The sequence below is a fragment of the Budorcas taxicolor genome, chromosome 1 (genome assembly GCF_023091745.1).
Source record: "Budorcas taxicolor isolate Tak-1 chromosome 1, Takin1.1, whole genome shotgun sequence".
Classification (NCBI taxonomy): domain Eukaryota; kingdom Metazoa; phylum Chordata; class Mammalia; order Artiodactyla; family Bovidae; genus Budorcas; species Budorcas taxicolor.
In genome coordinates, this window is record NC_068910.1 from 197,242,219 (window position 1) to 197,265,185 (window position 22,967).

General features: G+C 39.3%; 1 protein-coding gene across 1 annotated transcript in view; it reads right to left on the minus strand.

Moving 5' to 3' along the window:
* Nucleotides 1–22,967, minus strand: part of PPP2R3A (protein phosphatase 2 regulatory subunit B''alpha) — a 175,862-nt gene that overhangs the window by 131,274 nt on the left and 21,621 nt on the right. Inside the window, exons 2-3 of the mRNA XM_052640181.1 lie at nucleotides 16,774–17,040; nucleotides 8,452–8,555 (exon numbers count right to left, since the gene is read on the minus strand). Coding sequence (XP_052496141.1) covers nucleotides 8,452–8,555; nucleotides 16,774–17,040 — 371 coding nt within the window. The remainder of the gene's footprint in view (nucleotides 1–8,451; nucleotides 8,556–16,773; nucleotides 17,041–22,967) is intronic.

Below are 22,967 nucleotides of genomic sequence, written 5' to 3' on the forward strand. Positions count from 1 at the left end.
GGGTCTTTTTATTTCATGCTGAGACTTTCAGAAGGGAAGAAGGTCAAAACAGGTTTCAGTGTCCATCCAACCTCACATCACAGATAATTCATCATTCTAAAACATTCTTTGATTATATAATTCCCTTTTCCAAAAATGTTCAACAGTTTTCTACCACTTATATGAGGAAATCTAGATATCTAAGGTTGGCATTTAAGGCCCTCTTTAATTAGGCTAGAGCCAGTATGCTTATCTTACCACTTTGCTAAACTGAAACGTCCACTCTGGGCAGCCGGCCTGAGCCATTCTGCTCTGAGTGTGCCATGTGCGTTCTTGCCTTAGTGCCGTTTCTCATGCTGTTTATCTCTCCTAGAAAACCACCTCTCCCAACTTTGCTATCTGAATACAGGTTATTCTTTAAGGTCCAGCTAATAACTCACCTCTTTCAAAAAGCTTTCTCTGATAACTAAATCCCTTACTGATCTTTGTGTTATATTTAGTTTATGTGTATTACATATGCCATTGTACCATGAATTGCCTTTTATTTCTCTGGCACCTAAAGGGCAGGCAAAGTTATAGCTCTTTTTTTTTTTTTTTCCTTTAGCACCAGAAATAGTGACTTTCATACTAAAGATTCTTAAAAAATGTTTGTGATCTGACCAACAGATATCCACTTAACGGATTCCATTTGTGATTATTAAAGTCATAGAACACTCTTTAAAGTTATTTTCCTTATCATTCTTCAGCATTCTTCTTCTTAAGGCTCCCAAAGTTAAATAAATACACGTTTCAGAAAGAGATTAGTGACACAGGTGCTGATGGGAACCATCTCTTATGATTCGAACATGAGTGGGATGATCACAACCAAAAGGCAGTGAGGTCTTTGGAAAATAGTGTTTTCATGAAGAAAGGATAGCGGCACTATGTACAAATTGCACAGATATACCAGATGAGAGAGATTCTGAGAGGGTGAAGTTAAGTCAGGCATGGCCTTTTGGTATTAGAAGCATGCAACAGAAAGAAAAGATGAATTATGATGTTCAGCCAGTGCTAGAGGCTGGTGAACTTCATTTGCCAGCAGAAAAAGAGATAATAAAAGTCACGAAAACTGGAGAAGGAAGGTAAACATAGCTATTCTAAACTATCTTCCAGAGCTCTTAAGACGAAATGATGTTAATGAACAAATGACACTTTGACATGAAAAGGTAAGAGGAAGTAAAGCATATAAAAGTTGGAGCAATATTACCGACTCTGAGAGGAGTTCTGTCACAAAGTTGGTAATCTAGGAACTCAAAATGAAATGCTGTGGAGCAATCTCTTTCCCCTAAAAATGTCTTGACTGTAGCAGAAACAGTTGTCAAAGAATAGAGAGGAAACGGGCAGCAGAACAGGGAAGGGAGGGGGATCAGAGGCAGGGGAACAAAAGCCTGGTGAGGAGTTCACGTTCGAAACACTCAGAAGAGGGCTCAGAAACCTCCACCCTATGAGCACTGGGACAGGAGGAAAATTATTAACTGCTATGCTGTGGCTTTTGGATTTGACTTTCCCCACAAGATTATATAGAGCCTATTACTGGGGTAAGTCAGCATGTGTATGTATATGCCAATATGTTTTAATCCTGTTATGTTTTTTGTACTTGAAAGTCTTAATATGCTAAAGTTGGATCCAGGTCACTAAGCAAAGGGTACAATTTGTAAAAAATTATAAAAATAAACACATGTCTTCTTCAAGGTAAGTGTGGTAATTCAACCATCATACTTAGTTGCTTAGTCTCCCAAAATAGCCCTAAGGCTATGGTTTTTCCAGTAGTCATGTATGGATGTTAGAGTTGGACTGTGAAGAAGGCTGAGCGCTGAAGAATTGATGCTTTTGAACTGTGGTGTTGGAGAAGACTCTTGAGAGTCCCTTGGACTGCAAGGAGATCCAACCAGTCCATTCTGAAGATTATCCCTGGGTGTTCTTTGGAAGGAATGATGCTAAAGCTGAAACTGCAGTACTTTGGCCACCTCACACGAAGAGTTGACTTATTGGAAAAGGCTCTGATGCTGGGAGGGATTGGGGGCAGGAGAAGAAGGGGACGACAGAGGATGAAACGGGTGGATCGCATCACTGACTCGATGGACGTGAATTTGAGTGAACTCCGGGAGTTGGTGATGGACAGGGAGGCCTGGTGTGCTGCGATTCATGGGGTGGCAAAGAGTCGGACACGACTGAGCCACTGAACTGGACTGAAAGCATCCTCGTTTTTAAAAGGCATTTTGAGCGCGCAAGAGAGAAGCTGCCACTAGAGGGCGCTCCAGTCATTATAGTATCTGGCCAGAAAATAGAAAAAAAGACCTTACACTTATCTATTCATAGGATTTTTTTTTTAATGAAAAAAAGACAGGGACAGTTGCTCATGCTATATATTTCATAAGCAGTTTCCTGCAGTAATGGAAAATGAGGACTTGTGCTTCATGTCCTTTTTCCCCCCTTTGACTTTGCAGAAATCTCTTTTCCTTGGAGATAAAATGAAAATGATTCATCTCAATAAAGAAATACAGCTGTTGTGGATGCTGCTGCTCTATCCACCAACATAAATGTCCACTCTCTCAGTGACACAGAATCTTAAGACACCTGGCTGTTACTGTCCTTAACATTATAAAGTTAATTGTAGGTAAACAAGCTGATTACTAGTTTTCTTCTGCCACAGTCAGCTTCAGGCTCACAAACACAGTGTCCTCACATAGTGACAATAACTTAGAATGCAAAGTGAAAATGACTTAGAATGTAAGCTCTTCTCTCTGGCTCTAATCATTTATAGAATGAACTACTTCCTTTTATTTATTTATTTTTGAATCTCCCAGGTTGTTCAAACTTTTATCTGAAACAATTACAACTCACTCTTGCTGTTTTCCCAGATTGTTAGAGGGGTTTTGCCAACAATGCTGAATTCAGGAGCTGAAGATACCCTGACAAGAGCTGTGTAACATCCCTATTCTTTCCACCCTTTGTTCACACTCCACCTGAGGCATTTTTTAGGGCCTAGCACCTACCCAGGGGAGAGAAGGTAGTTGAAAGCCAGAACATCTACACATTTCAAGTTCTTCAATTCTGCTACTGTTATATGCTTATTTAAAATGACAACAATAGTAACTAATAACAGACAAGCAGACCACCCTGCTGAAGTCCTGGCTTTCCTGGTGGGGAAAGGAGAGGGAATCCTAGGCCTTTGGCTCTATTTTCTTCCCTCTGGTTCTAGGTGCCACAATAGCCAAAACGGCAAATACCACTTTTTTTAACTGGCTTACTCCTGCCTAATTAGTGCTTTTTTGCTAATTCTGGACTCCAAGAAATTATTCTACTTTTATTATTGCTTAACCATACACTGGAAAAGCCCCATTTTCTAGACTTCTATCCAGCTGTGTCCTATTTGAGTAGGAGAGAAGAAATGGTGGCCACGGCCCTGACTTCTGGAGGGTCATCCCACTCGTGTGTAAGGAGTGATTCTCCCATGGCCACTGCAGCCCTTGGGATCTGAACAACTTAGAACTACTCCCTGTAACAAAATGATCAAAATTCACCTGGAAAACATGAAGCACTTATAACTTTTGGCTTTGGTGTGAACTGGCAGTCTTATTTCTCCTGATAACTTTGTTGTTGTGCAGTCACTTAGTTGTATCCGACTCTTTGTGGCTCCATGGACTGCAACATGCCAGGTTTCCTTGTCCTTCACCATCTCCCAGAGCTTGCTCAAACTCATGTCCATCGAGTTAGTGATGCCATCCAACCATCTCATCCTCTGTCGTCCCCTTCTCCTCCTGCCTTCAGTCTTTCCCAGCATCAGGGTCTTTTCCAGTGAGTAGGTTCTTTGCAGGAGGTGGCCAAAGTATTGGAGTTTCAGCTTCATCATCAGTCCTTCCAATGAATATTCAGGATTGATTTCCTTTAGGACTGACTGGTTTGATCTCCTTGCAGTTCAAGGGACTCTCAAGAGTCTTCAACACCACGGTTCAAAAGCATCAATTCTTTGGCACTCAGCTTTCTTTATGGTCCAACTCTCACATCCATACAACTATTGCAAACATCACAGCTTTGACTAGATGGACCTATGTTGGCAAAGTAATGTCTCTGCTTTTTAATATGTTCTCTAGGTTTGTCATAGCTTTTCTTCCAAGCAGCAAGCATCTTTTAATTTTATGGCTGTAGTCACCATCTGCAGTGATTTTGGAGCCCAAGAAAATAGTCTGTCACTGTTTCCATTGTTTCTCCATCTATTTGCCATAAAGTGATGGGACTGGATGCCATGATTTTTTTTTTTTGAAGTTCAGTTTTAAGCCAGCTTTTCCACTCTCCTCTTTCACTTTCATCAAGAGGATCTTGAGTTCCTCTTCACTTTTTGTTATAAGGGTGGTCTCATCTGCATATCTGAGCTACTGATGTTTCTCCCACATCTTTTTAAAAAAATTTATTTATTTTAATTGGAGGTTAATTACTTTACAATATTGTATTGGTTTTGCCATACATCAACATGAATCCGCCACGGGTATACACGTGTTCCCCATCCTGAACCCCCCTTCTTCCTCCCTCCCCGTACCATCCCTCTGGGTTGTCCCAGTGCACCAGCCCCAAGCCTCCTGTATCATACATCGAACCTGGACTGGCGATTCGTTTCATAAATGATATTATACATGTTTCAATGCCATTCTCCCAAATCAACACACTCTCTCCCTCTCCCACAGAGTCCAAAAGACTGTTCTATATATCTGTGTCTCTTTTGCTGTCTCACATACAAGCTTATTGTTACCATCTTTCTAAATTCCATAAATATGTGTTAGTATACTGTACTGGTGTTTTTCTTTCTGGCTTACTTCACTCTGTATAATAGGCTCCAGTTTCATCCACCTCATTTGAACTGATTCAAATATATTCTTTTTAAATGGCTTAGTAATACTCCATTGTGTATATGTACCACCTCATTGTGGTTTTGATTTGCATTTCTCTGAAAATGAGTGATGTTGAGCATCTTTTCATGTGTTTGTTAGCCATCTGTATGTCTTCTTTGGAGAAATGTCTGTTTAGTTTCTTTGGCCCATTTTTTGATTGGGACATTTATTTTTCTGGAATTGAGCTGCAAGAGTTAGTTGCTTGTATATTTTTGAGATTAGTCCTTTGTCAGTTGCTTCATGGTGAAAGAAATCAAAGAGGACACTGATAGATGGAGAAATATACCATGTTCATGGATTGGAAGAATCAATATAGTGAAAATGAGTATACTACCCAAAGCAATCTATAGATACAATGCAATCCCTATCATGCTACCAACAGTATTTTTCACAGAGCTAGAACAAATAATTTCATAATTTGTATGGAAATGCAAAAAAAGTCAAATAGCCAAAGCAATCTTGAGAAAGAAGAATGGAACTGAAGGAATCAACCTGCCTGACTTCAGGCTCTACTACAAAGCCACAGTCATCAAGAGAGTATGGTACTGGCACAAAGACAGAAATATAGACCAATGGAACAAAATAGAAAGCCCAGAGATAAATCCATGCACCCGTGGACACCTTATCTTTGACAAAGAAGGCAAGAATATACAATGGAGAAAAGACAATCTCTTTAACAAGTTGTGCTGGGAAAACTGGTCAACCACTTGTAAAAGAATGAAACTAGAACACTTTCTAACACCATACACAAAAATAAACTCAAAATGGATTAAAGATCTAAATGTAAGACCAGAAACTAAAACTCCTAGAGGAGAACATAGGCAAAACACTCTCTGACATAAATCACAGCAGGATCCTCTATGACCCATCTCCAAGAATACTGGAAATAAAAGCAAAAATAAACAAATGGGACCTAATTAAAATTAAAAGCTTCTGCACAACAAAGGAAACTATAAGCAAAGTAAAAAGACAGTCTCCCAAATCTTAATTTAAGCTTGTGCTTCATCCAACCCGGCATTTCCCATGATGTACTCTGCATAGAAGTTAAATAAGCAGGGTGACAATATACAGCCTTGACATACTCCTTTCCCGGTCTGGAACCAGTCTGTTGTTCCATGTCAAGTTCTAACTGCTGCTTCTTGACCTGCATACAGATTTCTCAAGAGGCAGGTAAGGTGGTCTGGTATTCCTATCTCTTTAAGAATTTCTCCACAGTTGGTTGTGATCCACACAGTCAAAGGCTTTAGTATAGTCAATGAAGCAGATGTTTTTCTGGAATTCTCTAGCTTTTTCTATAATCCAACAGATGTTGGCAATTTGATCTCCGGTTCCTCTGTCTTTTCTAAATCCAGCTTGAACATCTGGAAGTTCACAGTTCACGTACTATTGAAGCCTGGCTTGGAGAATTTTGAGCACCACTTTGCTAGTGTGTGAAATGAGTCCAACTGTGTGGTAGTTTGAACATTCTTTGGCATTACCGTTCTTTGAGATTGGAATGAAAACTGACCTTTTCCAGTCCTGTGGCCACTGCTGAGTTTTCCAAATTTGCTGGCATACTAAGTGCATCACTTTAACATCATCATCTTTTAGGATTTGAAATAGCTCAGCTGGAATTTTAACACCTCCACTAGTTTTGTTTGCAGTGATGCTTCCTAGGGCCCACTTGACCTCACACTCCAGTATGTTTGGCTCTAGGTGAGTGATCACACCATCGTGGTTATCTGGGTCATGAAGATCTTTTCTGTATAGTTCTTCTTCTGCTGCTGCTGCTAAGTCGCTTCAGTCGTGTCCGACTCTGTGCGACCCCATAGACAGCAGCCCACCAGGCTCCCCTATCCCTGGGATTCTCCAGGCAAGAACACTGGAGTGGGTTGCCATTTCCTTCTCCAATGCATGAAAGTTGAAAGTGAAAGTGAAGTCACTCAGTCATTTCTGACTCTTAGCGACCCCACGGACTGCAGCCTACCAGGCTCCTCCGTCCATGGGATTTTCCAGGCAAGAGTACTGGAGTCGGGTGCCACTGCCTTCTCCGAGTTCTTCTGCTACCTCTTCTTAATATCTTCTGCTTCTATTAGGTCTATACTGTTTTTGTCCTTTATTGTGCCCATCCTTGCATGAAATGTTCCCTGGTATCTCTAATTTTCTTGAAGAGATCTCTGCTGCTGCTGCTGCTGCTAAGTCGCTTCAGTTGTGTCCGACTCTGTGCGACCCCATAGACGGCAGCCTATGAGGCTCAGCCTACAAGGCTCTCCTGTCCCTGCAACTCTCCAGGCAAGAACATTGGAGTGGGTTGCCATTTCCTTCTCCAATGCAGGAAAGTGAAAAGTGAAAGTGAAGTCACTCAGTCATGTCCAACTCCTAGTGACCCCACGGATTGCAGCCCACCAGGCTCTTCCATCCATGAGATTTTCCAGGCAAGAGTACTGGAGTGGGGTGCCATTGCCTTCTTTCCCATTCCTGATCACTTTAGTTCTATTGAAATGCAAGAAGAACTTGGTGAACTTAACTTGTGGCTAGATTTTTAAAAATAAGAATATAGTTATTAATCACCTATGATGTTCTCAAGCATTATACTAGTAAGGGCTTTGAGGTGGCAGGAAAGGATTAGAAGAATCTGTAAGCTGAGTTTTGCTGCTATTATATGCTGATTTTAAATAACAATGATGATAGTGATGGCAGATGAACAGCATTTCCCAGTAGTTCATCAAGAAGGGTATCCAGCCCAGAAAGTGAGAACAACATACTTAGAGAAGGCTGATCAGTTAATAGAGGTAGAAGGGGCAAGCTATAACATTCCTTTAAATTGTGCATAAATATATCAAGAAATAATTTCTAAAGAAAGAAGGGAGAAAAAAGAAAAGCAAGAAGAAAGTTGGATTTAAATTCAAGAGAACTTGTCAGGATATTAAAATCCAGGAGTATCTTTATAAATATACTAACCCTTTGTTCCTTAACTGGAGCTTTCAAAAAGTAATGACTAAAATCTATTAGAATTCAGTTATTTTTTAAAAGAAAGGCCTTTATTTATTTTCGGCCGTGCAGCATTTGGGAATCCTAACTCTCAACCAGGGATGGAATCAGCGTCCCCTGGGTTAGAAGCACAGAATCTTAACCACTGGACCACCAAGAAGTCCCAGAATTCAGTTTTTTTAAATAAATCAACTGGATACAATTCTAAATTGGATCAGATGAGAATGAAAGCATGTGACATGTATGATTTGCTCCCCTTAAAGGAGCATTTATATCACTGCTACAAGAGTCAAATCCTAAGACTCATATTGTTAACAAGTGAAACTAACAAATTATCAAATAGTTATTAAACAAGTAGTTTTGGAGATCTGCTTTAACGATCAGAGACATGTAAGATAAAGGCTTAGGGAAAGAATTTGTTTGTGGGCATAAAAAGTTGTGAATCATTGAATTTTACTTGCTGAAACAAAGGGTAAGGGGGAAATTAATGAATGAGTAAAATTAGCGTCCTTTATAAAGCATGTCACGAGGACCAGATAATTCCTTGCCCAGCTCGAGTAGCTGCTCTCTTACTTACTTTCTCCACATGGTGATGAATGACTGTGCTGACACAAATCCTGTCCTCTCTCCCCCTGCAGCCCTGAACATGGGGGCTTTCCAATAAAGAGGACAGCCGCAGGCCTGCAAATAAAACACAAATGCAGTGTGAGCCAAGGGGCAGTGAAGAGATGACAGGGCCAAAGAAAGGGCCTCTGTGGCTTTTACCCTTCAGGCCAAGGTGGACAGAAGGGGACCTGGGGGAGCAAAACTGGGATGGAGGCAGATACATCAGCTGGGGTAGATTCAGCGAGAAAGAGGGAAAACAATACAAGAGGATGACACGTTTCACGATGAAGATGAATATCCATTTGCCTTTTCTTAAAGTACATTTATAGTGATGTTTCTTTCCTGTAAATTTTATAGTTAAAGCAACCAGTCTCCCTCCCTTCCTACCACTCTTACATCATGTATTTTCTACTTTTAGAAAGAAAAATAAGTGACTGAATGTCTTGGTTGTGTAAATGGCCTCCCTTCCTATGGGAGAAAAATACAGCCACCTTTACTGCCCAGTTACTTGGTATCAATACGCTCTAACCTCTCTCTTCTTTTCTCCTTTGCTTACTGTGTTATTAGGTCCCAGATTCAAGGAGAAACAGAAAAGCCTGGACTGTTTTAGAAAACAGCTATAAATCTATTTAAATGGTTACAATTCAGGTGAAAGATGGGAGGCAAAAATTAAAATGCTATCACTTATATATCAGAACATATCACCAATGACAACACATTATAACAGCCTTAGAAAGAACTAAAATACAATATCCTAAAGGTAATGATTTTCTTCTCAATAAAACCTTTTTCTTTCAATTAAGAAAAGTGTACACCCATGGCGGATTCATGTCAATGTATGGCAGAACCAATACAATATTGTAAAGTTATTAGCCTCCAATTAAATGAATTTATATTAAAAATAAAAAATTATTCTTATCCTTTTATAAGAAATAATTCATACCAGATTTACCTGGTTTTTTTTTCTAGAGGGAAAATTCTTCCAAGTATTAATATTAGCAGAAAAATAATCTCCACATGTTCCCAATTTTGTATACACACATAAAATGTCTTCCCAAATCTGAAGCTCTTCAAAGAGTCACATCTTATTACTGGATAAAGATATTCTTAATAGATATAGGACTGTTGAGTCTTATTCTACAAAGGGAAGCGTCTCCTCTGGTAGATGACTAGATGTGAATCTGTATTAGGTTGAGGTGAAGCTGCTCCTGATGTGGGGCCTCTGTGCATAGGGGATCCTACAGAAGCCTGAACAGTACTTCATCTGAGATTAGTTATGCTGAGAGAATGCCCAGGACTGCTGGGTTCATGTCAGAGATGAGGACATGGATGATGAAATTCAAGCCAAGGGTGGTAAGTTAAGTACAGGGCAGAAATAAGAGATTGCTTCTGCCAGGGCCACCCAATCACATTCTGCAAGCAGGGTGGAATTTAAAATTTCTTAAGTCCAGAGGTCAAATACCTCCACTGAGGTCAAGAATGAGAGAAAGTTGTTACTTAGCAACCAAATGGATTTTGTTTATTGTGTAAATTATGATTGCCACGGTACAAAGCTCACAATTAATATACTTTGGGTGGTTACTGTCAAATCCACTTTCCCCAATCCCAAGTCTCCCTTTCATGAGGAATAGTAGTATGCCAAGAAAATGCTCTTATATGTGATAGGCTATTGGCAACTGCTGGGAAAATTAAAAGAACAGCCTATATTATGGAGGTGGTGGTGCAGAGCCACCAAAAGAGAGAGAAAATATAGAGAGATACTGGGACTGGCTTGCCAAAGTACTTGAAGCTCCCAACATTAGAGTCACTAAGGATTTTTCAGAATTGGAAGGGATCAGGAATCGTCTAGCTCCTCCTTGGGAAGTGGTCACCAGCTCAGCTGAAACACGTTCAGGGACTGTGCACTTACCATCCTGCAGGACTACATCCACTATTAAACCACTTTCATTTCCTTGGATTATGATTTTTATTCAGAAGACTTTGTTAAAATGTACATGTCAGCTCATAAAGAGTAGCAAATCACTCGGATTAATATTTACAAATTTATTATGGAGAACAGTGTGGAGATTCCTTAAGAAACTGGAAATAGAACTTCCATATGACCCAGCAATCCCACTGCTGGGCATACACACAGAGGAAACAGAACTGAAAGAGACACGTGTACCCCAGTGTTCATCACAGCACTGTTTATAATAGTCAGGACATGGAAGCAACCTAGATGTCCATCAGCAGATGAATGGATAAGAAAGCTGTGGTACATATACACAATGGAATATTACTCAGCCATTAAAAAGAATACATTTGAATCAGTTCTAATGAGGTGGATGAACCTGGAGCCTATTATACAGAGTGAAGTAAGCCAGAAAGAAAAACACCAATACAGTATACTAACTCATATTTATGGAATTTAGAAAGATGGTAATGATAACCCTGTATGCGAGACAGCAAAAGAGTATAGAATAGTTGTATAGAACAGTCTTTTGGACTCTGTGGGAGAGGGCGACGGTGGGATGACTTGGGAGAATGGCACTGAAACATGTATATTATCATATGTGAAACGAATCGCCAGTCCAGGTTCGATGCATGATACAGGGCGCTCAGGGCTGATGCACTGGGATGACCCAGAGGGATGGGATGGGCAGGGAGGTGGGAGGGGGGTTCAGGATGGGGAACACGTGTATACCCATGGTGGATTCATGTTGATGTATGGCAAAACTAATACAGTATTGTAAAGTAATTAGCCTCCAATTAAAATAAATAAACTTATGTATATATATAAAAAACAAAAATTTATTATGACCCAAAGGCAGAAACCTAAGAGATATGGTACCGGGACCACCTGACCTGCCTCTTGAGAAACCTGTATGCAGGTCAGGAAGCAAGAGTTAGAGCTGGATATGAAACAACAGACTGGTTCCAAATAGGAAAAGGAGTAGGTCAAGGCTGTATATTGTCACCCTGCTTATTTAACTTATATGCAGAGTACATCATGAGAAACGCTGGACTGGCAGAAACACAAGCTGGAATCAAGATTGCTGGGAGAAGTATTAATAACCTCAGATATGCAGATGACACCACCCTTATGGCAGAAAGTGAAGAGGGGAACTAAAAAGCCTCTTGATGAAAGTGAAAGAGGAGAGTGAAAAAGTTGGCTTAAAGCTCAACATTCAGAAAACAAAGATCATGGCAATTGGTCCTATCACTTCATGGGAAATAGATGGGGAAACAGTGGAAACAGTGTCAGACTTTGTTTTTTGGGGCTCCAGAATCACTGCAGATGGTGACTGCAGCCATGAAATGAAAAGACGCTTACTCCTTGGAAGAAAGGTTATGACCAACCTAGATAGCATATTCAAAAGCAGAGACACTACTTTGCCAACAAAGGTCCATCTAGTCAAGGTTATGGTTTTTCCAGCGGTCATGTATGGATGTGAGAGTTGGACGGTGAAGAAAGCTGAGCACCGAAGAATTGATGCTTTTGAACTGTGGTGCTGGAGAAGACTCTTGAGAGTCCTTTGGACTGCAAGGAGATCCAACCAGTCCATTCTGAAGGAGATCAACCCTGGGTGTTCTTTGGAAGGAATGATACTAAAGCTGAAACTCCAGTACTTTGGCCACCTCATGCGAAGAGTTGACTCACTGGAAAAGACTCTGACGCTGGAAGGGATTGGGGGCAGGAGGAAAAGGGGACGACAGAGGATGTGATGCCTGGATGGGGTCACTGACTTGATGGACGTGACTTTGAGTGAACTCCGGGAGTTAGTGATGGACAGGGAGACCTGGCGTGCTGCAGTTCATGGGGTCGCAAAGAGTTGGACATGACTGAGCGACTCAGGTGAACTGAACTGAACTGAGATACATTTTGAAGTGGGTGTGAAAGGACTAACCTATTTTTCTTGTAGTGGGACACCCCAAGTAGCCAAGGGTTGAGCAGCATAAAGTTATCAAGCCCTTGGAGAAAATACTAAATGCAAAAACAGGAAGGGCAGTGGATGGCAAGGGCTGCAGATATTATACTTTGACTGCTTTTTAAAAATGTAGGTATTTCTCTGGTGGTCCAGTGGTTAAGAATCCATCTTCCAATGTAGGGGACTTGGGTTTGACTCCTGGCTGGGAAAATAAGATCTCACATGACGTGGGCTAACTAAGCCCATGCACCACAACGAAAGAAGCCCCCATGTGCCACAACTAGAGAAAGCCTGCATGCCCCAGGGAAGACCCTGCACAGCCAAAATAAAATAAATTAATAAAAATTGCTCTGAAATCAGAGAAAATAAGTATACTTTCCCGCTATTTAAGAAATAAATGTATGTCTGGCCCGCATCTTCTTAAAAACAGAGAATTACGATAAAATGAGCCAGGAAATCAATACAAACCTAAACAAAGTAAATAATATTAATCTGAGGGCAACAGAATAGAGACTTTTATAACAAAGGAGAGAACAAGCTCATGTCAAGGCTCTTCACAAAGGAAAAGACAGGATGACAAGTGAGGAGGTACAGGACATGCTGAAAATGGGTTTAGAAAACAGGTTTAGAGGAGAAGGCAAGCGTCAGTGTTGCTGGAGCCAAGAAAACTTCATTAACACCTATAATTTCATCTAAAAATGACCCAACAACATAAAGAACTGAAATCAAGTTGTCTAATGATATCTAGGAAGAGATGCTCAGCCAATATTTGTAAGGTTCTTTAACATTTTAAAATGTCTCATGCTTGTTATTTTATTCAGTCCTGACATGACCCCATACAGAAGAGGGCAGATATTTTTATTTCATTCTGCAGACAAAGAAATAAAGGTACCAAGAGGCTATCTTATAGGCCACAGGCAAGAGGGTTAAGATGGTGCTATGTCAGCTAGTGAGAAGAGCTGGAGCGCTCTATACAGTTCAGAAGATAGTTTCATTCTTCTCCCTCAAGCCTGTCAGAGGCTAAAACTCAGTGGTGCCAAATACTTTCCTTGCTGTTGCTCAGTTTCTGTTCCTATGCTGCTTTTGTCCCTCTTAGATCATTCTCTATTCGTTTCTTCTCCATCACTTCATAAAGCTGTGGGAAAAAATACAAACTACTACACTAAGAATTTAATCAGAAATGGAGAGCAATCTCTCCAAGGAGCTAGGACAGTCTGCAGAACAAAGAGTGGTGCAAACGCTGGTGTAGTGAGTCCTAACAGACTGGCCATAGCCGAGAACAAGTTGGATTACGTGGAACTAGCGAACTGGAGGACATGATTAAATAAATTTTTTAAAATAAATGATTTTAAGAACAAAGAGATAAAATCCAATAAAATGAGCTAATATAGTACTTGTGAGGTCATCATACACACGTCCTCATCTTACATGCAATGTTAGTTCACTTTGCTACCTAAACTGACAATTAAGGTCTGAGGGCAATGAACACAAATGCTTAGCACCCCCTGAATGGAATTTAGAACTACAGTCAAGCACAATTCAGACAAGTTAATCAGATACGTATGTGTATACTGACTATTGTGCCACATGATAATTTGGTACAAACAGTAAATTATTATGTAAATGACTGTTACTATGGCTAAACAAGTTTTCTATCTTTTTTTATAATTAAAAAATTTATTTTTGGTTGTGCTGGGTCTTTGTTGCTGCGAGCAGGGGCTACTCTCTAGTTGCGGTGCACAGGCTTCTCTCATTGTTGTAGGTTCTCCTGTTGTGAGCATGGGCTATAGGGCATGCGGTTTCAATAGTTGTGTCTCTCAGGTTCTCGAGCAAAGGCTAAATAGTTTTGGCACACAGGCTTAGTTGCTCTGCAGCACGTGGGATCTTCCCGGATCAGGGATAGAACCTGTATATTGGCAGGCGGATTCTTTACCCCTGAGCCACCAGGGAAGCCCCGTTTTCTCTTTTTAAACTTCTCTGTGTTGTCAGCTGTAACACGGGCAGTTTTTCCTGATGCCACCTACAGATAGATCCCCACTGTCTGTGAACAGGAAAGTCCTCCCTTTGACTCCCCAGCACCAACCCCTTCCCTGACCTGACTACACTCTCTCCTACACTCCCTGTGACCACGTGGAGTCCTCAGGCTCCCTGCTGTCCTCTCAGTGTGCATTCACTGTGGAATGCTGGCGGGCCGCTGAGACACAGGCAGGGAGGGCTACCAGGAGCCAGGTGGGAGCGCCAGAGCAGGAGGGTAGAGGCAGCATGCAGGAAAGCTCCTCAGGCAGGGGCTGGGAATATTCAAGAGGAGGAAGGTTGACCTGAGACCTTCAAGACAGAGCAGGCTGCAGGTCTCTGACAGTGAGGCACTGATCCCCTGGATTGGCTCTCCAGATGCGGGGAGCCCAGCAGAGCAAGAGGGAACTACCACGGTGCTCAATCTGCCGTTTCTCCTGCTTGTTTGCTCAAACTTGTTCATGAAGCCTCCTGTCTCTCTTACGCAAACCATTGCTATGTTAGACATACCCTGTTTGGCATTTATGTGATTAACATGTTATCTCCAAATACAGATTTCATTCATCTCTGCTAAATTCTCTCTCTTGGATTTAGGTTCAACATTCCAGCCCATTCAGATAATTTACCACCTTGATTCATAATAAAATAGTCATCTCTCAAAGCTTGGGGTAAAAAATTGCAAATGCCCTGAAAGAACCTATAATTTATTTGAGTGGATACTGCTTAGTAGAAGTAGCTGATTTTACGTTAGCCCACTTCAGAGGAGATAAGGTAGAAACAGCATGATGCCGGAGTCAGAGGATATGTCTCCTGACATGTACAAACTGTGATCTCAGGTACATACTTGTGGGATATCAGTTTCCTCATGTTACAATAGAGTGGGAATAAGTGAGATCTTATTTCTAGAATGAAAGAGTTTGTTTTTCTCTAGAAACACCTAAGGTGTCAACAAGAAAGCAAGACTAGGGGATGATGAAAAAAGGAGTAAAAAAAAAATAAAGAATTCTTTTTAATTTCCTTGAAAATCACTCTACTTACAAATTAACAGCAGTAACAAATATTCTGGGGTTAGAAGTAGGAAAGCAGAGGGGACATGACAGGTTAGGTGATGTGGGAGTGGAGGGTAGAAGTCCATTTTGGAGGGGAGAAGCATGAAAGCCCAGATGCAGAGGCAGGAGCAGGTGGTCAGGCGGATACAGGGAATAGTGGTTTGGATTTTATCCTCAAAAGTGGTACTTTTCAAGCTTTTGAATATGCTTCCTGAAGATAGAAATAGTGTTCCGAGTAGAAGGGTGCATGGGGCCTTGGAAACTCCCACTTGCTGTCTCCTTGTCCACATGCAGCCCTTACCCAGTTAACCCCTCTGTCTCTTGAAGCACAGCTTGAGACCACTGCTAAATCCTGAGGCTGGATCTGACTCTTCAGAATAGTGTACGTGCATGATCAAAACAGAACCCAAACGAAACAAAGCACTCCTATAGTTCAGGGGTCCCCAAATCCTGGTACTGGTCCTTAGCCTGTTAGGAACTGGGCTGCACAGCCGGCAGTGAGCAGCAGGCGGGCAAAATTTCATCTGCGGCTCCCTACCACTTGCGTTACTGCCTAAACCATCCGTCCCTCACCCCCTTGGTCCATGGAAAAATTGTCTTCTGTATGAAACCGGTCACTGGTGCCAAACAGGTTAGGGACTGCTGCTATAGATGGTAGGAATCCTTGCATCTTGCTGAGCTGGGGAATGACATGATCAAATATAAACTTGTGGTTATGCTCAGTATTAACTGTTCTAGGAGGAGGCTGGAAGTGTAGAATCCAGTTACCAAAGGTGCTACAGTAGTCCAAGGGTTAGGGACTAAGAGCTTAAATTAGAAGCAGCTGGATGTATTGAAAAGTATCAAAGACTTGCAATAACAAATCCATCTATTTCTGAGAAGAATCCCAGCATTGAGTTGGCCTAATAGTTCCTTCCCTGGCTTCAGGGCAAGGAATTATGATCAACGTATGAGAATGAAAAAAGAGATTTGTATTCAACAAGGGGATTTTTTCTAATAAGTAAACCTATTTAATGATGGAACAGGCTGCTTGGCAAGAGAGTGAGTCTCCTGTCACTGAAGGCACTCATGCAGGAAATTTATGTTTTGGTGATGCTATGAATGAAATTCCTATACTAAATGGGAGGTTGGACTGGGAGACCACTAGGTTTTTTTTCAAATTGTATCACAGCTAATACATCAGTATCAAATATATTTTTTTCAACGTGGAAAAAAAAAACCTCCTATGCATGCTTAAAAATAGAGAGCAAGGAGGCAGTAAAGAGAGGGAGATTGAGATAGCTAGAGAAAGGGAGATTATACATCATGTAGTAGTTACATTACCTTTGCAATTTTTCCCATTTCATAAACGTCTGCTTTCTGATCTTCAATATCCATGAAAGCAGCTTCAACTCTGCTTAGAGTTTGTTCATGATTACTGCAGGCATCGGGGAGTCCTTCAGGAAAGTAGAACCGTGGAATGTTGATGGATAATGCTGCACTCACAACATTATTCACGTGAGGAACAGGGGAGGGAGGTCGGGGACTACTTGGAAAGGGGGCTGGAGGTGGAAGTGGTGTTCCAGGTTTCTTTTCTGGTTTATTTTGAATCTGTAAGGAAAATATGAGACACAAAAATTCTAAACAGTATGTATTACTAGAAAATCCTCACCAGTAATAGGGAGTTAAATATTAAAAAGAAACACAATTAGAAGCAGTACAGATGAAGAGCTCACTCTACTCGAGGGGGCAGGCATGCTCTGAGGGAATGCTTTTCTACACTGAATCAATCAATACATTACTTATCTGCCAAAACCTGAATTTACACAGTTCTGCACTTAAAAAATCCTACGGTATGTTTTCCACGAGTGATGTGGAAGAGTGATGTCAGCTGACATATTAAGGATCTCCAAGTGAATTCTCAGTCTGTTGGACCTGGATTAGGTCCAAATTCTTCTTGGAGACTGTTTTTGGTCTTTCTACACATTTTCACCTGTCCTTCTACAGGCAGATAGAAGAGTTCCCTTTAAATATGTAGATCTAAAATATATTGTGTGTGGGGGTCCTTCTACCTTCTTCCTTGGTTTGGCTTTATCTATGTAGAATCATTGCAAGTGTCTGAGCAGAGAAAGTCTTTGTTAAAAAAAATTAAAGCATTTTAGTTTTAGAATATCTTCTCCCAGGCTGATTTACTTTCAGCCAGGGGCATGCCATTTTTTCTGAGATGCACATTTCTCTCATTCCTGTAGACTCCAATAGGCAAAGATCATGGTCATTAACTTCACCATGGCCAAACCCTCTTTACAGTTTATTAATTCATTAATAGTTTATATCATCCTTTTTCCCAAAAAGAATCTGATGTGGTAAACCATAAAAAGACACAGGAAGGACAGTATAAAAAAAGTGGGGGGCAATGGGGAAATGAAGATTATTCATGATTTAGGGAAAGGGGAGGGGAGATACATTACTATTCAGGTAGAAGTGTAGTTTACCAATGAAAACTAAATTTAGTTCTGAGATTCCTAGCAGAAAAAGCAAAAAAGATTTCATGAAGATTTTCAGAGATCAATTTCTATTCTTAATTTTGACGAAATTATCTATCAAAGCTCATGAGCATGGTACTATTAGATGCTACATAAAGTATGAAAAATGGATATGACTGTTGACTAGCTAAATTTATTTTAATTCCCTGTGAACTCAAAATATTACTCCACTGTTCATCTTTCTTAAACTATATCCTAATGCCATTCCTAAAGTCTGAACAATGGTTTATCAGTACGAAGCAGATCTGAATGTCATATTTCCTTCTGACATATGGACTTATAATATGATTTTTAAATTCAGGGTAAAATTTTTAGCTACCTTTGAAAAGCATGAGTATTACAGGAAGATAGGCTTCATTCACATAAATATGTGATAAATATGATTTAATCTCCTACTTTTGTTAAACATGGCCCATTTTTCATGTTAATATCTGACATTAACACAGAATAGAGTCTGCTCATATATTAACACTATTAAGGATATGAAGGTCAGTTGTCACACCAAGCCTTTGCTGCAGTACAAGGATATTACCCATATAAAGCAATAGTCAAGGAAGAAGTGGCAGAGGGAAGTGATGCCAATGAAATACAAAAACCTTAACAAAAAACAGTGATGGGTTACTAGCTCTGTGACCTCAGGACAGTTACTTAACCTTTCAGAATTTCAGTAATAAAATAGATTATAACCCATTCTTCTTGGAAGGTTGTTGTGAGGATTAAAGGAAATTACAGGATGTAACACAGGGAAACGGCTCAAAGATGCCAAAGGATGGGGTTCTCAAAAGATTAAACATAACGTGGCATGGCCTTTCAGCTTCAATAACAAATAAAATAATAATTTACACTTGTAAGGCAATTTAAAGTTTACACACTACTTTCAAGTCAACAAACTGATAATCTATTCTAAGTAATATTTCTCTCTGCCTTGGTGCTAAACCCACAACTATTATTACACAGTCCTATGAGTCAATAACAGAAGAAACCATTCTTAAATTTCTAAAATAAGGCTAATTCTTCAGCAGCTTTACTTAGGTCATTTGTATTGTCATTTCCTTTCTATTATTCTAAAATTCTAAAGAGATTTGTGAGACTACAAGCATACAACTGTCAAAAGTGTTTTTTGTTTCCCCAAAATGTTGCCCATAGTGTGACAGCCAGGGCAGTTATGGACAACTTCAGGGCAGTTATGACCATAGGATTAAGGCCACAGTCCCAATGGAGATGAAACTCAATAGTCTAGTGAACACACCACTACTGGAGAAGGTTTAGAGCAAGCCTTTCATTGTTTTTGCTTTTGCTTTGACAGAAGTTAAGTGACATTCAGAACAAACCCAGGCTATCTGTCAATCAAAGTTTTAATTTGAATTGGAAATTATTCAATTATATAATAGCCTACCTTGCTTTCCTCAGTATATTTAACACAGAGCAGTTCACTAATAGGCAAGTATTTATTAATTCAGTGTGTAATTCCATATTAATAAAACTGATGTTAATATTTAAAGGGGAAAGAGAAAGAATGCATTTATTCTGAACTTTTCAGGTATACTGATTTACTTTTCACTGAGTTCAATAGGAGATGTATAATTTAAACCTTAAAGGAGTTTAATAAAACTGACACTTTACAACATTATAGAATAAAACAGTAACATAAAGTTTGTCAGATTTACTAAGTTTAGCATCTGCCCACTTTGATGAAACTTTTTCGTTCAAATCTAGGATTACAAGAGAATTAAAAGAGATAAAGAGAATTAGCTGTGCAAAGTATCTCAGCTCTCCATAACCTTACAGTATCATTTAGATAGTCATTCTGAACAGTACCCTAATGCTATTATGTTACTGTAGCAGTTCCAATATTTGACCATTTTTAACCTGTTTTTAGAAAAGCAATTTCACATGGTTCAGTCAAATAATTTGAAATTACTGTAGGTCAGAATAACTATGAAACTGTAGTTTCTTGCTGGATTCTGGATGTCCGTCATGATATGGCTCACAATTTGTACTGTATTCAATGCTAGGCAACTTGTTTCATGAGATACTAGCCCTATGGTTGTGAGTAAGTAAGCATGGTCTCTGCAGACAGAAATGACTCAACCTCACAGCTGAGGGAAGACATTCTTTCACAACCCAGAAGTAACTGCCATGCTTTATTACCTATACACAGTATATCATACACACACAACTGCTGATATATGTAAATATAGTCTTTTCAAAAAACCATGATTATTAGGATCAATATTCCTTTTTAAAAAAGATTAATTACAGATGTATGCATGTTAAAACAAATTTAGTCTACTGATTCAAAGTGCAAACAGGCTTTTAATATGGAAATTCTAATTTCTCAAAGATATTTTTATGAAAAATTCTAAATTACAAAATATTTGTTAAGTTGTATTTATTGTCTCTAAAACTGGATTCTCTCTCTACAAGAGAAAAATGTGAGTACTGTACTTCAGGTCCAGAAGGTCTATTTTTAAACCTGTTGGAATCTCTCTACAAATAGCTTTCTGGAAATAGCTGAATAGAGGACACAGATTAATTCCTTGATCTAATATCAAGTGAGCTGTAAAATTATTTGTAAGTTAGTTCACTGGGTGGTTTTATTAGTAATAAAAATATTTTAAAAGAAACACCCAAGTTTCAAACCTGTGTCTGCTGAAATGACTTCAGCCGCTTCTTAAACCGTGACGGGAGAACAAAATCACAGCCCCTTGCCAGGAAAGCTAACTCTCCCCTTAAATCCGGGTCCCTTCGTAGAGATGTTTCCTTGATCATCATCTTTGAAAAGTGGATGTTTACTTAGCAACTGTCCAGCACACTTCTGAAGATAGTCAGATTTTATACGGTGTCAATCTTGTCAGGTAGAAAGGTATTTTTTTCTTCTTTATCTCCCAAAGAAATTAAGTTCAAGCATTGTGCTCTCCCAGCCTCCAGAGACCACAATCCATGCTTGTACTGACATGCAGCTGGTTCCCAAGTAAAGCCTGTGGCTCCCAAGACCTGCTCATAATTTTCAAGTAGGAAACAGGCTGCAATGGGCCTGCTGCTCCGCGTAGGTAGCTTTACGTCAAATTGACCTGCCCATGTAGAGAATACAGAGCCTTCTGGGAAAGGAAGCACCCACTACTCTGCACACCAAAGTTAGAAACATTACAGCTGGACCTAAAAATAGTGACTTCTCAGATAAAGCTAACTTCTTAAACTCAAGAGTATATGAGGTGTCAACCCACATAAAACAGTTCCTGCTCAAGCTAGAAGAGAATGTGTAGAGGATTTTTGATTTTGTTACTTAATATTTTATGACAAAAACAAACAAACAAACATGCTGTACTTCAAATGTGAAACTATCATTTTAACTTTAAAAAATTTCCTTATTAGAAGGGAAGCAAATATCCAACACCCTCTAGGTATATCCACAGGATGTATGGAGAAAAATATGGAGAAAAACACTTTTATCCTCAAATGGGAATATACAAAGAGATTTGTTAAGTCTCAGATTTTAAAATTAAAAAAAATTCTTTGGTTTGTTTGCAGAAGACTATAAATATACTTTTCTGAAGTGATTCTGAATCTGGATACATTTGAAAATTTATTGTCAAAGAAAGTGACAGAATTCCAAAAGAAAGCAGATTTAGATGCAGAGAAGTGAATGAAATTTGGCTATAGTAAAGGTACAAAAGATGATCACACAGCAATGACATAACAGATCTTGAATTTGTGAGACTTGTTTTTCTTAAGAAGCTTTGAAGAATTCTCAGATTTTAAAAATATTCTATTATTTTATCATATATTGAATAGCTGCCTTAATTATTTACAAGTGAATCAAGTACTCACTCATATTTAATATTCAGAATTCAATATTTATTTTCAATCACCCATATTTAAATCCATATTGATTTTCTACTAATTGAAAGCATAAATCAAATATTATCAAATAAACCCCCTAAACCAAAAAGAGCTTATGATTCTCTTTAGCTGAACCTTTGTCTAATTATTGGGAATTAAATTCTTCAGTTTTGACAACATTTTGTAACATGTATATTTGGCTTATATATCTAAATCCATAGTTTTCAAATTTCTTAAGCTGTAGAATTCTCCACTCATACAAAATCTTACCTGACAGTTTTTAGTATATATTCTGATTAAAAGAGGATTACACTGAAAGCACTGGGCTAATGCTTTACCCGGGCCTTTCCTTTGTCCCCCCAGTTTTCCTCATTTCAGGCTGACTCTTTGAGCTAGGTGGCTTCCCCTACACTCTTGTTTGTAATACTCTAATATCTCCTTCATTATTTACCTCCAAATTAAAACATTTAATAAGTTTGTTATGAATGCAACTGGGTTTTTAGACTTGTGAAATAATGCATTTTCAATTAAATCACACCTTTGCTGTATTTCTCCCCTTCCCAATATCAACCTGTGGCTTTGGGGGGTGACTTCATCCCCTTCCTGAGAACACTCTTTCTCAAATTATATACACATTAACCATCCTTCAAAATTCAACTCAAATTTTACCTATTTCATAAAGGATTACCTATTTCATAAAAGATTACCTATTTCATAAAGGATTACCTATTTAAGCCCCCTTACTGCAATTTTCTTAATAAAATACTGTAGAATCTTTCTTGAGTGATTCCATTTATTCTCTGGATGAGCCAATGCTCTCTCTCCATTTCATCTATAAAAGAAAACCACCAAGGCCCTGGACACACTGATTCATGGCTAATAGTTTAGTTTCTGTTATGCTGTCATGTGTCTTATCTCAACAGCTGAGTTTAATGCTTACTAAGAGCTAGCTGTACTCATTCCCACTTGTTTATACTTGTACTTTTCATAGTAATTATTCAATTCATAAACTAATGAGTGTGGAAAAAGGGTTGATATTTTTAGAATTGAGGGGAAGACTCTAAATTGAATATATAAGACTTAGTAAAGGCAAAAAACTACTGAAATTTTGTCACTGTGAAATTAAATTATTGGTGCGATAAAAGAAAAACC